Below are 16836 nucleotides of genomic sequence, written 5' to 3'. Positions count from 1 at the left end.
TCCCGGGATTGTATAAGTAATCATAAAGCTGTGAGAAATAAGAAAAGTGTAAAAAACTGTGACAATACGTAACTACATTGCAATATTGGTACGAGTAAAGCCCAACTAAATGACTGATTATACTATTTTCTTCAACTTTCTCTTGTAATTCTTTACAAATGGTAATACAATAAAAATTATTAAATGTCCAAAACGGTCAGAAACTGCAAAACTGCCTGATAATAGTGATCATTACACCTACTATCAGAAAAAAAGAATCGACACGAGGAATCTTTATGATATACTTCGAGATGTGGAAGGGGAGCTTGTATCATACCCCTTTAATGAAGTCATCATAGCCCAAGCGATGTGAGTGATTTTGCTAAATTACTCGCCCACATCTCGAAGATTTGTCCTTATCCAAGACAGGGAGGTAAATATTAAACGTGTCACTTTTTTTCTGCTACTAAATTTGATGCCAATAAAAATTATCGTTTTTTTATTACTTTTAGGTATTCCTTACGGAAACTTAAGAAGATAAACTTATGATATAATCTAAATCATGCGAGAGAAGTGCACTTTGAATGTGGATAAATATCAGTCAAAGTATCATTAATTTTCAAACATGCGCTTCTACAGCCTTCTTAGAATCTCATATTTGCATTAACTCCCTTACTTACCTTAAGATAAACAACACAGACACTCCAGAGCACATCGTTTAAGAGGTATTTCTTAAAGAAATAATCGGATCAGAATAATTGTTTGTTCTAGAAACAATGCTAGACGTCTTATGGTAATGCGTTAAAACTATTTTCAAAAGCTTTGGGCAATGGTTAAGGTTTGTTCAATCGATATAAGTTGTTTCATAAGTGAATAATCCTTTTTAAGTGTCCATCATTAGTCTTTGGTGGAACGTCTCAACGCCCCCTTCCTTTTCATCAGCGCCTAAGAGAAATCGGGCACCAAAAATACAATAGAGATGTTTCTTGCCCTGATAGGCCCGCTCGTGACTAAGAAAAGTATATATGGGCGTGGCCTGACTCTCTTGGGTGGAATTTTAAGTTTAGGGCGTCTCATTTTGACGTGGGATTTTTCTCCCTCTATCTCCAACCTATGTTTTTCACCCCGATCACTCGGACTTTACACTACAAAAAAGGGCAAAAGAACATGTTTTTAAGCTATCATTGGCTTGTACAGACAAAATGGGGAAACTAAAACCTAGAAGGCAATCAAGGAAATGTTTTTTAATCACTTCTCGCGTGTCATACTGAGAGTACACTAATGGGAAGGCTTTCACGGTGGTAGTATCTCATATAATTTAATACCAGGTTAGGTTGAGACCGATTATAGGCAAGAGGGGGAAAGACTAGTCCTCTAATGATCCCCTATAGATATATAAACTTAATGGTAGATAATCAATTTATGACTTTTTTCGGACTAAGGCTTTACGGGACTCAAATAACAGTAGATTTGCATGGTTAAACAAGACCCACATTCCACACTTGAACCAAGGTTAACTAATGTACACAGAAGTTCCTATACCCGCACGCAATAGGGAAAATGGGCTTTTCAATTGTAATGTTACCTACGTACCTAGAATACAATCCTAGAAGAGGAAAGTTTGATTCTGGATTACAGAACTCCTTTGCGCTATGCATTGACGTAAAATTTACACATAGTACCTCGGATTTTGGTTCGAAATAAGCTTTAGGTGCCACCTGGTTATAGCAAGAATTTCTATTTACACGTGCAGTCGCTACTACAATGTTCCCGCCGAGCGATGGCAGCACTTAATGATGCCCAACACTGAGGTAATTTATCTATCGCCTTTTGTGCACACTATCAATTAAGGTTTCGAGACTAACACGCAAACGCGCTGTAAACCTTGCAAAATATATTTATAATGCCAAATTTGCAGTATCCTGGATGTGTAGTGCAGTATATATTTTCTATATTTGCCACCTATCGATTACTAATACGTCTGAAAATAGCGTTGAGTGATTCATAAAACTCAAAAGGTGATTGAAACTCCTGAAAACACACGCTGCTTAACTTGCGTTTTTATTTCATCAAAATAATATGGTGGCAGATTCATGTACTAAATTCTTCATTTTTAATGCCTTTCAGATGAAATAAATTCAAATATTGCCTTGATCTTTTTTATTTTTATCACTTTTGAGAACAGCTAATCTGACTTAATCCTACGCGTAACTGAACACAAGTCCATAAATAATGCGATTTCGCAAGGTATTGTCGATAGATCAAATCATGATCTGCTCGGCCAATTTGATACGAATCTGATAAAGAGGATATTTCGAAATTGATATTACCAAAATTTTGTCAATGGTTACTGAGAGCTTGTCATGAAGTGACTTAGGTGAAACGTCACGACGCCTGGTGAGGCACTCTCGGAGGCTTAGTACAGACAAAAAAGGAACATGGACTGGTAAACCGAGTTTCTAGTCTGGTCGTTCTCGAACTAGCTCTCAGTAACTCTCTAGCATTAGAAGTATTGGTAGTGTAATACTTATGTAACATTTCTTATAAACTTATGATCTTCCTGACGTAACCTACACTCGAAGATGCATCGTATGGGTTGAATTACTCACTAAAACTGCACGTAGTGATTCCCTGTTACCCGATTACGGGATACGCGTAATCACTTGTCACTGCCAAGGGTAGGGCTTTTAAAGATTTCGAGTAACCGCTTTAGTAAACTCAAAGGTACACCGATTACGTTCAGTGTCTGGCACAGTGGTGCCTCACAATTTTCCGTTCGAGTGACTGTTCCAAATATTTCGTGTTTTACAAAAACCGCACCATTAACGTCTGTTCTCATTTCCAATACTCAATACAATAACACACACACAAACTGTGTGAAAACCTACAGACCATATTTTACTTTTAAAGTAATTACTAAAGAACAACACATAGCAACTAACGTATCTATATACTTTTTTATGATGCTTTTCCAATATTTATATCGTTCAGTGAAGGTTTGTTTAGAAAGCCGTAATGATGTTTGTTTAGAAAGCCGTAATGATGTTTGTTTCGAAGTTGAAACGTGATATGCAACTATAACTTTGTTTTTTTTTCTAAAACTGATGGTAAACGTTTTATAACCTGTTGTAGTCTACAGCCAATAAAATTTCGAAACAAACCGGCAAATGCACAATAAGCCGTTCAAAATACACATTTTTATAATTTACCAAAGTTGCAGTATCCTGGATGCGTACATAAAGAATAATGTGGTATATAATTCCATTATTTGGTCATACTTCCAAAGCTCATATAATTTTTCTTAATTCATTTTCTTCTCGCAAAGTAGGAACGGTCGTGCAACGTGAGCAAATGTCCACCCAATTCAATTAAAAATACGCTTCCAAATTGGCTAACTTTCGAAACTTTCAACCACTACACAATGCGAGCTGCAATGTTAATGAAACTGCTATATCGTGACCATGTAGAGAAAGCCTTGCATATTAATTAATTGAATGAACTTTAATTACTTATACTGTTTGGCAATTTTAGAGTTTGAAGTAGATCGATTATAGTGCTTAAAAGGATACTCTGGTCTAACCATGTTCCTATAATAAAGAAGTTTCCGCAATGACACATGTTAGGCTTTCCCGTAAAGCACTGGGAGCACCCTATTGGACGCATACGTCAGGTGGTACTAGGCGTCCAATAGGGGTACATTCCAGTGTTTCGTGGGAAAGCGTAACGTGTAGTGTCCATTATGCGCCCAATCAACGCCCAGCCCAAAACGCTTGCCCTAGAAGGCTGAAAATTTGCAGGAACGTTACTCATAAGTAGTAGGCGCGTACTAAGAAAGATTTTTAAAATCCGCCGCCATTTTAAAAAATGGCGCCCAGAAATGTAAAAAATCAGCTCTATGCAAGAAAGTCCGCGCGTTTTAACCGATTTCGCAAATATTTAGAACACTGGTTTCCTTTAACCTATAGACGGGTTGAATGTTATTTCGGGTTCAATTTGTTGCCATCTTTTTAAATGGCGACCAAAAACTTAAAAACCCTTCTTTATTGAATAATGTCCGCGTGAAAAATAATAAAAAATGTAAGGACGGGCTGACGGGCAACGCCGAGTGCCTTCGCTCCTAGGGTGCCACAAAAAGATTAGTCATCGGTAAAACCCATTCTTTATATAATTTTGATGGTAGTTCTTATTACACGCGAGCGACGCCGCGGGTAACAGCTAGTACATATATAGATAGAAACATGGTTTCAATTGATATATTCATTTTTAATAGCTCTCTCGATTAAAAACGAAAAAATTCTAACCCGGTATATCCCTTCAAGCATTTGATAAAAAATACATCACGACAACAACCGTCAACCATGTAGTGGTAAAAATACTTCACAATCGTTTCTTCTTTAAAAGGGCCAGACAAAAAAAACGCGGAGCTCTTAAATAACATAACACTTATTCCCGCCTAATACATACATTCATAACGCGACGACTGACTGAGACCCGAATTCATGACGGAAAGTATTATTGATTTATATCCATTAGTTTCGATTTAGTAGTCCCGTACGAAACACCAGTGAAAACGGTTTAACCTAATTTCTGAAAGGATACAGATTACAGAATGAATCAGGACAGTGGTTTCACAGTTCGCTAAAGGCTGGAAATAAGAAGCTTGGTTGCAAAGGCGCCAAATGTGAGCTGATAAGCATCAAGAAAGGCCATGGAAGGAGGATTCTTGGTTTGGTTTAAGTCGAATAGGCAGTCATAAAATAACAGGAGATTCAATAAATTTCTATGAATGCTAGCTGAAAATAAAAGATTTTTAGCATTTTAAATAGTGTAGTCATTCACAAGTAAATGAATAGCACATTGAAAACTTATGCTTATCAGAGATAGATTTAATTTTATAAGTAGGAATGGAGAACAGGGTAATGTGGGCGCGCGTCAAAGTCCCGGGAAAGGGGTGTATGAAAGAAGAGGCGGGTCATAGCGACAGAGGTAAAAAGGAATAATTTTACGTATTTTTTGCCGTCCCCGTCGTCAAAACGTAGTTTAAGTGAGCCAATAAGATGATTTAAACTTTTTCTTACGTATTGGAGGGAGGGAGGGTCTCTATACTGGGCTATGAGTCGGACTGAAGTAAATACTAACCGTTCTCCATTCCTACTTCTAAAATTAAATTTATCCCTGGTTATCAGTTATTGCAAGAATTTATATATAAATCCTAGCTTTGAATTATATAACGCATTGTTAGTGTGTATTAAGCTAGGGAATACACGTCAATTCCCTCACGTGATAATCTAAAAGCTCCTCTTTGGCTGGTACATTTTTAAAATTTAACTATTTGAATAAAAACATTAAGAGAAAACAAACTTACGAAAGAAGTATTTTGAATTACTTCCGAGAAGTGCACCACTGACGTTAATTTTGAACGAAATAATTATGACACTGGCTTTTTAAAGTCTCTTTGTGTGTCCGAAATAGAAGACAAAGTAGAAAATAGTAAAATTGATGACTAAAACTGGGAACATCCTTCGAAATATTTTATCCAGATCAATTTGCAAGAGAAAATCTTTTAAACCAAATTTTCGCCACTTTGAGACTTCCAACTTCTTGTCATTCTTAGACGTTTTCTCGGCGCTGAATGACTGAAATGATACTGGGTTATTTTCCTGGTTTTTCATTTGACCTTTATTCATTTCGATCGTCTTTGGAAGAAACTCAATTTGAAAGCACGCGTGAAAGAACGTAAAATTTTCCTTGGACAAACTTATAAATTAATAATCTACTCTGGACGATTTTCACATGAAGGGCTTTTAAGGCCTGTCCAGACTGACACATTTTGCGAGTTCGCATCTTCACTATGCTTCTTTGCAAGATCGCGCTACTGTCCACATTGGGTTTTCGCTACTTTGCGTCCTCACCTCGCGAAGGTACAAATTTCTTGTGACAAGGCCAAGAATTTCGCGCCTTCGCGAGAAAAGCACCAATCACAGACGAGAGGAAGGTTGGGGCGATTAGTTTCGTTTTTCTCGTTGGACAACGTCGATGGAGAAGGGCAGATGGCGAAATGATTGCTCAAAATTTATTGGCTCTCAGAATGGGAAAAGCAAAATTTTTGCGTGTATCAGAATAGAAGTGCAAATGTTTTTCGTGATCTGTTACGAAGACGCGAATAGACGAAGGCGCGAACACGCGAACGCGAGTTCAATGTGGACAAAGCTTTAGATGTAAATCGATGTTACCATAAGTGGAAAAGATAAGTTCCATAAGTTTGTCACTGATTACTGAGAGTTTGTCATGTAGTGTCGTAGGTCATAGATTCTCGTAAAGCGACGCCTGGTGAGACGCTGTCAAAGGCTTAGAGGGTCTTTAAAACCGCGTCTAGTCAATTCTCGCGTCGTTCGCCTCGAACTAGCTCTCAGTAAGTCTCTAGCATTACGAAGTCATACTTATGGAACATATCTTATAAACTTATGATGTTATTTAGAATCCCACCACCAGACTGTATTTCGCGTCAGACTGTCAGTTAAATATGTTTTTGTCACGATTTCTTTACCAGATTAGCTGAAGGTTGTAAGTGCTATATAGCAGCACAGACTGGTTTTTCCGATATAGTTATGACCTTTCAATATATTTATATTATGACGTTAAGTTTTTCGCTTAAGGTCTAAGTCACTTTCACATCGATTAGTGGATTTTTTAAGTGAAGCAACAATTTATTGACAGATTTATGTCAGTAAATAATGTCAAAATTTCAGTGATTGATATTTCAGTTTGTTTGCAATAGACGCAACCAACAAATCTTTTGAATTTTTATAAACGACTCAGATCTCGTTCTCGGGTTTTGAGGCGAGAAAGGGATAACCTGATTGGCTTGATTTTGCCATGCGCAGAACCTATTTTACCCCAAGAGTCAGATTATAATCCAATCAGAAAAATGAGAGATTTATTTTCGTCGCTCTACGACAGATGGTACTACAGTCAACTTCGGTAGTCACGTGATCCTATCCCTTAGATGGAGGCGAGACCAAGCCAACTTGTTAATTTGTTAGTTCGGTTTATTCTATATTCATTCATTCGCCTTTTCTTCAATGGAAGCCTGAGCTATGATATTTACCTTCACGTTGTCGCGAGCATTTCGTCTCGACAAACTATTCGCAATGACAAATTCCACCAATGATGTAAATACCAGAATAAGGCATCCAAATAACCAAACATCAATAGCCGTGATGTAGTTGATGGATGGTAGGCCGTTCCTGGCCGATATCATTTGAGTTGCAATGGTCAAGAAAGCCGTTATGCACAAAGAAATTCGTCCCGGTACGGCATCAATGTCTAACCAAAATGAAACGTAAGCGACGCAAACCACCAAAAAACTTGGTATATAAGTATTAACAAAAGATGACGTTGTGTAACGTTTGAATTTGAAATGACATTGTAAAGCTGTAGTATTTCCTAAAGGTGTATGAAAATATTAACAATGTTAGTGTTATTCTTAAAAAGACTGTATTTCAAAATATAGGCCTAGGATATTTTGACTCAGCGCTTTTGAATTATTTCGGTTAAGTATTAAATGGATACTCTGGGCTAGCTTTTTTCATTGTAATCAAAAGAGCGTACAAAAAAATAATATATCAATTGGAACACTGTTTCAATCTACAATATTAAAGAATATACAAGCAATTAAGTTTCCGCAATGGTGCGTAATGGACACTATGCGTTAGGCTTTCCCTTAAAGCACAGGAAGTACCCCCATTGGACAAATTGATTATGTAGTACTTGGCTTCAAAAAAATTCTAGCCCGTAGTATCCCTTTAAATAAAGATTACATTAGTTATTAATTTAACAAATATTTTCAACTTCATCTATACAAAGGTGATAGAGAAACATCGTGTTAGGCTGCTATAGGAGTTTTTATAACCAGCTAGAAAAATTTCTCACTGAAATTAATCGCTAATCGTTTCCATCTATGACTAAAGCTAGTATTTAATCAATAAATGTTGAACTAGAAAATTGAGAACTTGGATCACGCGAAAACCAGCCAGCCGTAATGAGTCTCTGTAAAAACTTTTCATACCCGAGCAGCAAAAAAGTAAAAATCAATTATATCTATCGATGTTTGCAAAACTCGAAAGTTTCAATGGTAGGTAGTGAGGGTAATCATACATACCGGAAGTGTATGTCATTTTTCTCGTCATTGGAGTAACTTCTTCAGTGCTAAATTGATGCAGCTTATTCAGTAATAAAGCGTGCATGGCAATGCTGCCGATTTTTCTAACTTTCTCGTTATTTGATTCGTGCATCCAGTTAAGAGTCGCGGTGTTATCTCTACTCGAAACTTATATGAAAACAATAATATTAATTTTCAAATCCGTCTTTATGTGGAAAGAAGCGTACTTACAAAATTGTATGTAAAACGAACATGTTTGGGTATCCATGGGGTAATTTCTGAAGTCCAATTCGCAGCCAATTACTAAAGAATACCTAAAAGATTACAATGAATAAGTAGATTGTCATGTATGTACCTTGACAGTCATACCTGCTGTACTGATAAATGTAGCCACCTGGCATGATTTTAGTCACTACATTTGGAATTGTAATTTTAAATTCTGATGAATCTTTCGAGTTATAAAATACAATATCGGGTTTCCAAACACATTTTCTGAAACCTTCCGGCAAAAGTAACGGTGATTTTAATTGCATTTCTTCAACGTTCAAAAATGGATCAACCCAAACGAGCTTCAATAACGTTTGCACAGAAAATTGCTGTAAAATTGCAATTATAAAAGAAAAGTTCGATTATAATGTTTCCACACTATGAATGTAAACGGGATGTACAAATTCAGCTCAACGGTAAAACGACATTACAACAACGTTTTATTAACCACTAGCTGTTACCCACGGCGTCGCTCGCGTGTAATAAGGACTTCCAACAAAATGATATAAAGAATGGGTAGATTTTACTGATGACTAATATTTTTGTAAAACTCTAGGAGCGAAGGCACTCGGCGTTGCCCGTCGGGACATTTTTTACTACTTTTCATGCGGACATTATTCCATAAAGAAGAGTTTTAAGTTTTTGGCCGCCATTTAAAAAGATGGCAACAAATCTAACCGAAAAGACCATTCAGCCCATCTATAGCTTAAAGGAAACCAGTGTACTAAATATTTGTGAAATCGGTTGAAACGCGCGGACTTTGTTGCATAGAGAAGATTTTTTTACATTTCTGGGCGCCATTTATTAAGATGGCGGCGGATTGGGAAACTATTTCTTAGTACGCGCCTACTACTTATGAGTAACGTTCCTGCAAATTTTCAGCCTTCTTGGGCAAGCGGTTTGGGCTGGGCGTTGATTATCAGTCAGTCTGTCAGTCAGTCAGGACTTTGATTTATATAGATATAGATTGGGCCAGATGGGCATGCACTGATTGCTAGGGGTCCCACTAGCACAGAGCGCTGTTAAGGGGACCCCATAATTTAAACACATTTATTTAAATAATTGGTCCAGTGTACTTGTAATGCTATTAAGGCGGCCAACTATTACTTTTTGGTGCTTTCCTTGACGAGAAAGGTTTTGGCCTATAATTATAATATGCGTAGGTACTTTTAATCAACGTTAATGCACTTCTTAATAGATTAAGTATTTTTCCCAATATAGTACGCTACAATTACATTATTAAATTTAAATCCTGTTATGCAACGATGCTATTGAAATCCAATAGGCATTATCGATCATACAGTTATATAATGTGATATATTTCGAAATCTCTGACTTGTGTACCTTAACCTTCTGAACAATGGAACAAACCAAAAATAACAGTATATTATAACAAAATTGTATGCTATGTGTAATACCAACGCCCCATTTATTGAAAGCCGAGATTGCATCACATCTCAAAACGTGCAATACTTTTCGAGATCTAAAGTAAACACGTGCTTCGTGAAAAATTAACAGCTTATATCGATTCACACTCTTGCCTGATTTAATAAAATGAGAATGTAGGGCAAACAAAAGCTGGGGTTAATGGTTTTGTCTCTTAGCACTATGTGATCTAAGGTAGGCGTTCTGAGAGAAATAAGTATTCCCATAAGTTTATAAGACATGTTCCATAAGTATGACACTATTTACACTTCGTAATGTTAGAGACTTACAGCTCGAGCTAGTTCGAGAACGACAAGCGAGCATTGAATACACTCGGTTTTGCAGTAAATCTATCCTATTTAGTCTGCCCTAAGCCTTTGACAGCGCCTCACCAGGCATCGCTTTACGTGAATCTATGACTTACGTCACTTCATGACAAGCTCTCAGTAACCAGTGACAAACTTATGGAACAAATCTTATGAACTTATGATGAAAGTGATAACGTATGCGTACCATTTGAACTTCGTTAAAATCGTAAAGTTGATACAGCAGTAATCCGGCGAAAACCTCAGTTGGCTCTTCAAAATAAAGTGTGTCAATAATTACACAAGTGATATTAATACGCAGAAATAAATGCAATTCCTTACCTCGTTCGGAAGAAAAATTTGAATTTGAGAAACATGATTTGATCTGACAATTAGAGCATTCATTCAACGGGTTCATGCTTTGACTTAGGCTTGATTACAAAAAACAAATTACAGGCAAAACGTTCATTAGAAATCAAATTAAAATTAATTTCATCCACACGTTCAGAGATGTCAGTCGGTAATTTGCCAAATACCGAGGTAAATTACCGATTTATAGCATACCGTAATTTAACAATGGTAATTTACAGGTAAACTACCGCTGTAAATTACCAAACTGGTTCCAAATTTTGGAGTTCAGAGTCAAAACATTTTTGAGCAAAACTAAGTGCTCAAAACTGCCAGAGACTATAAAAATTAGCCTATTTCACATCGAAGTCCAGGTTTTTAATAATTTCCCATTAGTTCTAGCTGTTTAAAGCACCCAAACTAGGTACAAAGTTCTCAAAATTCAACGTGGTTTAATAGACTATATTCACATGAAGAAAAATAAATTATCAAACAAACTGTAATTTTATTTTTCCCAAGTTTGAATCGGTAATTTACCCAGCAAATTACCGATTTTGCAAATGATTCGTTGCACCTCAGATTAATAACCCCTGGATATGAAAGGCAAGCAAAACCGGGCGTTTTCAAATAGTATCGCCATGTGGCGCCCTCAGACGGCAAAACGTAGCACTTTGTCACCCCATGCAGATGACGCAGTTTGAATTGTACGGTTGTACCGGCAAGGCCTAGTAAACGTAAACGGTTTTTTCTGTCTTCGAAGACCGTTATTGCTTTTCTGTCATTTGATTTATCAAATTTATAGTTTAATCTAATTTTTACATAACTAAAAAACCAAAAACCTACCTAATTTAGTGACCAAAACCTCCGGACCAGGTACCGGGATGAGAAGAGAAAAAGAAACGGGAACAGCGGATAAAAAGTAGCCGAGACTTAAAAAAGCATGGAGTAGCAAACGCGGTCACGCGCTTACTGAGTCTGTTTGGGGTAACTTTTTTCCAAGTTTTGACTATAGGGGCGCTAGAGATGCCGATGCCCTATTCCAGTATGCCTCCCTATTTCCTTTCATATCCAGGGGGTTATTAATCCGAGGTTGCACAATGCCTTTCAATCTAAAGAACTCGCGTTAGCAGTTGTGCAATCACCGAAAACGTGAGGATAACAATTTCAGATATAATTTTAATTCAAAAAATATTACTTACCATAGCTGGTAGGAAAGATAAGTAAACCAAATGAGGGTTAATTTTCCAAATTCCATAATATTAATTCAAAGCAGAGTGAAATTTAAAATAAAATATTTCATGTAATACAAATGCAGTTCTTCAGGTATATCGTGTGAAATTTGGATTCAAGTAAGACTCGTCTAAGGCTTTCCATTTAGTGACTCTATATATAAATAGAAACGCGCGTGCAGAAACTTGGGAAATGCAACTTTTATTGATTTATTTAATAATAAAAGGGACACTTAAATCGGCGCTAGATTTTTAAAAACAACACGACATGGTTAAAAACTTGATGGAAAGATATGAGATGGAGTAAGTGACAATGAAAATCTCCCAGAGTACGTTGTCTCGTAGCGCCATTTAAAAATAGAAGGTGGTTCTTACGATTTACCTTCTATTTTTAAGACACAGGTGGCATTGTAGAGGTTTTCATACCATACGGCCCTACTAAAACCCCCACATGACATTGACCTTGGAGGAACCAGCTTGACTGGAGGCGAAAGGCCTATATATACATTACAAAGAGGTCTTGCACCTATGGTTGGCAGTTTAAAAACCCAGCATACTTAGCGTTAGCCTGGACCTACGCCTCAGGTGACATCTAGTGGACAAAATAGCGAAGATTTTTGAATGTTCACACATACGATAAGGCTAAAAACTGAGGTATACAAGAGATGGCGCTGCAATATTAAGCCCTAGTGAACTAAATAATAGAGGGTAACTTATGCTGCTGAGCATGTCACACCCTCTTTCGCCTCCAGTCAATCTAGTTCCTCCTTGAAGGAGAGAGGAATGGAGTGGACACCCCCCATACCGATAGCGTTGCATTTGTACCCCCACCTACGGCACCGTAGTCCTCCCAGCATCCTCAGCGGTTATGTAGGGTCGTACCGAACCAAATTGTAGGGGACGCTCCCTCTATCTTAAAAATAGAAGCTAGTTCTCATACAAATACAATGGCGCTACGCGGCAGCACTTAACAATCGCCTACCGAAGGTAGGGGAGTGCGCGAGGTACACTGAGAGAGATACGGTGCCGCAGGTCGCCCATCATCATTTCCAATCTATCCTACCTCCCTTATCCCTGTTTCCTCCAAGCATTGGCGTAGCTACCCGCGCAACGACTCCAGCAACCTATGAACGCTGAACCCTAATGTAAACAAATTATTTTCGCGTATGGTCACGGGTGTGTGAACGACGTTTGATGGTTGTCCTATCTATATATGTGAACAGCCAATGAAACGCGAGGAAAGGGGAGCGTTCGGTTTTTCAAAGTTTAAAGTCTTTCCCCTTACATTCAATCAGATATTAGTATTGGTCTATTCCAAGAAGAAATCCATCTACTTTTGGCTTCATTATAGGTATGGAGATTTCTAATCCACTAACCTCTCCCCTACAAGGCCATTATGAGTTTAAAAACAGCCACCTTCTAGCCCTACGTAATTATTATTTGATTAGAGTCTGTTATTACCTTGGACTCGGAGCATTTTATACGCGCATGACTCATGGAACCATACGCGCCACTCAAATGTCACGTAGCGATTTCTTGCACACGGCACGTTATCACTTAAGCACTACCACCAAAAGAAAATAGAAAATTATTTTCTATTTTCTTTTGCTACCACGCGTTGGTTTTAAAGATTTCACGTAAACGTTATTAATAAGCTCAAAAGTACTCTTGAGTGACGACCCACTAACATTTTTCCTTCTGCATGACTATTCCAAATCTTGCTTGTTTTATGAAAGAGCGTAAGATCTCATTTCCAATACTTAAAACGAAACTTTAACAAAAAGAAAAACAAGTTAAAAGCTGCGGACTTTGTTTTACTTCCAAAGTAATTACTAAGGAACAATGCATAGCAACTCCCGTATCTATTTATACTTCGTTCTGATGCTTTTCCAATATTTATATCGTTAGACTAAAGGTTTTTTTATTAATCTGTAATGATTTTTGTTTCGTAGTTTAACTTTACTTGGTTATATTTCTAGCACTGGCGGTAAAAGTTTACAAACTTTCAGTCTCACGCTATGAACTTTGTACAAACAAAAATAATTATATATTAATCACGTAAACTTTCTTTAGCTGTTGCAAAACAGCCATGCTATTTTCTAAAACCCGTCAGTGTGCATGGCAGTTACTCGATCTAGGGCACAAAAATCATGGAAGAGAGACAGATTAAAGGGACTGTAAAGGTGGCATTAGCGGATTGGTAAACATTATTTGAAATACCTCACAGACACCACGTGAAACCAGTATACAAAGACTACATTTGGAGTGGGACTGGACACCTAGTCCTTGTTTTTCAAGAGATTGCAGCGCCATTTCCCCCGAAGTGGTAGTTTTCAAAACAAACGAACGAAGCTTCTTTGAACCTCGTCTTCCCTCAGTCACGTGTCTATGACGTATTTCACATAATGTTTACCTACCCACCGATGCCTTCTTTACAGACCTTTTAAAGTGTTCGCCAACCCGCAACTATTTCCTTGTTTTAGGGCCCAATCAATGTTTGGGATCTCATATCTCCGAGATAACTAAATGTTGTAGCAGGAGTTCATAATAACCCTTCTTCGGGGGGGGGGAGTATGAAACTGGCCATAGAGCTAATGGTAAAAATCGCGAACAAGTTTCTGTCGTTGAGCATAGAAAGGATTAGCCTGTTTATGGACATACAACCATACCGTATATCGTAGTGGTATCTATGCTCCTTGGTTTTCGTTCCAAAACTTCCGTTGGCTGGGATCTCCGTCGAAAAGAAAAATGGCGATATGGTGGACGTAGAAACACGTTGCAATTCTTATATTAAAGATACTGCGAATAAATTTGTCAAAACCGTTTTAATTTAACCTCGGAATTCTCACTCACACATATCACAACAAAACATTATTGTCGATCGTTTAAATGTTTTGTAGAAAACTAGAAACTCCGACTAGAAGCCAAGTTCTTAGCCAAGGCTTAATTTACACCGTTCCGACAGAAGCAGACGTGAGCCATTTTCTCTCTCAAAATCACAAGATAAAAATAGTGCTAAACCGGAAGTGTTAATGCGCGTGGGCGCTAAAAAATGGGGTAACTATTTCTTTGGGAGTTAAGCGGTGTATGAATCCGCTGAGTTTTACGGCGAAACTTTGTTGTTACGGGCTTTTTAACCAGTTTCGTACTTAGGGTTATTATGAACTCCTGGTTTAGTAGACCTCATGTTCTTTGAGACTTTCAACTACCTTGGATTATGGTAGATTGATCAGAAACACACTCGACTACCACACTTTCAAAATTGATCGAATGAAGGTTATCTATCCTTTTTTACAGAAAAGTAGACAAAACTTTCAGGCATTTGACAAGCACGTACCTGGTTGTACATAGTCAGACTGACATCTCCAAAGCACGAAAATCGAAATATAAAAACAATGTGGGAATAAAATCTGACAGCCACAATTGCATTTCTATGTATGACTAAAGAAAGATTAATGTATCGCAAGGGGGCACTGTATAATTCGAGGCGGTTACTTATGTGTACATGTATACATCTTTACTCTATCTGATTGGATCTGACTTAGACTTACGAAGTAACGATCAAATAAATTGATTGGTATACACTCTAACTCAATCATTCAATATCAACAGAAAGAAAAATAGAAGCGTCACACGAAATCTTTACCTTGCGTCTCCACTGTGTTAGGACGAAACTTCGGAACCTATACCCTTCAAACGCTCGACTAGGCCATGGTAACGTTGTTGAAGACGCTCATCTATATACATAAATGTCATCGCGGCGTCACAAGAATTCTTCGTGTCACTTGTAGTTTGTATTTGAGGAAATATAACCCAATTATGCATAAGTATGGGTCTGTCGTATGGGGGTTATAATATACCCCCATTGACCATTCCAGAGAAAATAAATGAGATTTCTGCGTCATCTTTGCTTAAAAAATTCTCCTCTAAATCAAAACAGAGTGCCCCATCATGGTTGGACTGGGTAGACCTCTAATCTGGTTGTTCTGGGTAGATGTAGGTCACAAGAGACGCTTTGTACATGGATTAACTAATTAACATAGCTGTTCGATAAACCGTATGGCAGAAAAATATTCATCCACATTACGTATTAAGGACTCAGATATTAGCACTTTATAGAGGAATCAAAGTCCAAATGCTTATCATCACTGTCCAAACAATTTTTGAGATAATAAGGATACTAGAACTGTATATCAACTACAATAATGGGAGACTATCCACTTTTCTCGCATAAATGAATGAAACTCAATTAAATTAACATTACAATATTTAATATTATTAATTTGTACAGAGCAATGATGAATTTACAATGCGTGTTGTAATAAAATATACGTCGGTTTTTGATTTATACAATCCAATTAAATAACTAGTTAACTACTTATAACGAGTCAAAAACTTACTAGTATTTAATGTCTGTATTAGTAATGACCTAAATATCATAGAGCTGAAAGACAATGAGATATAACCAACACTACTAACAACCTCATTAACATCTCTTTCTCAGAGTCTTTCAGCTCTAGGACAGTAAACAAATAATTGGTTCTACTTTAATCCGGTTTGTTAAACCGAATTTTCTTCGCTGATCGATTTTGAACTGCCTGGTTCTACGGTGCGTAGTCCATTATTAGAATTATTGTGCGTGGACTCATTTGGTACTGTGCCACTAACGGTGCTCATTTCGGCTTTGTAAAGTGCTTCTTGAGCCAGTAGTCGATGTCTTTGAACCTTCATTTGCACGGAACGTGGAATATCCGGAATCAAATAGGCCATCAACCCGGTAACGAAAAAGATCAGGTGCTCAAAAGCCACTACGAAGCTGAGTCGAGCCGAAAATATGTGCCAGTATTCCATGGTCAAGTTATACTTTTTCGTGTGATTGTTGTTTTCTCTGTAATCTTGGTACCTATTTCGAAAAACGTGTCATAAAGTAAACGATTCTGTTTACGAAAATTATTTTGATGGTAAAAGTATGGATATGTCAGTCGGTTTTTGCTTCCAAGGGTTTTTATTCTACATCCACGGGTTGAATTTCGGTAAGGCGTTTTTTGAAACCTTAACAAGGATGTGAAAAATTCTAAAAGCCCCAAAAACGTTTCTCTCGTCTTGATTCTGTTCTGTTTAA

At 37.4% G+C, this 16836-nt stretch overlaps 2 protein-coding genes across 2 annotated transcripts in view; both read right to left on the bottom strand.

The window, feature by feature from the left end:
* Positions 1–7039: 7039 nt before the first annotated feature.
* On the bottom strand, positions 7040–10555 carry LOC149616153 (glycine receptor subunit alpha-4-like). The gene is made up of 6 exons (XM_089856157.1): positions 10480–10555; positions 10346–10410; positions 8510–8736; positions 8372–8454; positions 8141–8308; positions 7040–7425 (listed from the first exon to the last, which is right to left on the bottom strand). Exons 1-6 carry the CDS (start codon positions 10553–10555, stop codon positions 7040–7042), a joined length of 1005 nt encoding a protein of 334 aa, XP_089712283.1.
* A 5408-nt stretch (positions 10556–15963) lies between these two features.
* LOC149616152 (anoctamin-5-like) overlaps positions 15964–16836 on the bottom strand; it is a 34165-nt gene continuing 33292 nt past the window's right edge. The window contains exon 24 of the mRNA XM_089856156.1: positions 15964–16617. Within this exon, the coding sequence (XP_089712282.1) occupies positions 16275–16617 (343 nt within the window). The 3' untranslated portion in view covers positions 15964–16274. The remainder of the gene's footprint in view (positions 16618–16836) is intronic.

Source organism: Phalangium opilio, unplaced genomic scaffold (genome assembly GCF_054372755.1).
Source record: "Phalangium opilio isolate 3A_F unplaced genomic scaffold, DU_Popi_V2 ptg000217l_1, whole genome shotgun sequence".
In the NCBI taxonomy this organism is placed as follows: Eukaryota; Metazoa; Arthropoda; class Arachnida; order Opiliones; family Phalangiidae; genus Phalangium; species Phalangium opilio.
Note: the sequence above shows the minus strand (reverse complement) of the source record. Positions and strands in the feature narration are given on the sequence as shown.

Coding starts and splice junctions, on each gene's coding strand:
- LOC149616153 (XM_089856157.1), bottom strand. CDS start 10,555: ATGAACCCGTTGAATGAATGCTCTAATTGTCAGATCAAATCATGTTTC. Junction 10,411..10,479: donor AAATTTTTCTTCCGAACGAG/GTAAGGAATTGC, acceptor TTTATTTTGAAG/AGCCAACTGAGGTTTTCGCC. Junction 8,737..10,345: donor ATTTTAACGAAGTTCAAATG/GTACGCATACGT, acceptor GCAATTTTACAG/CAATTTTCTGTGCAAACGTT.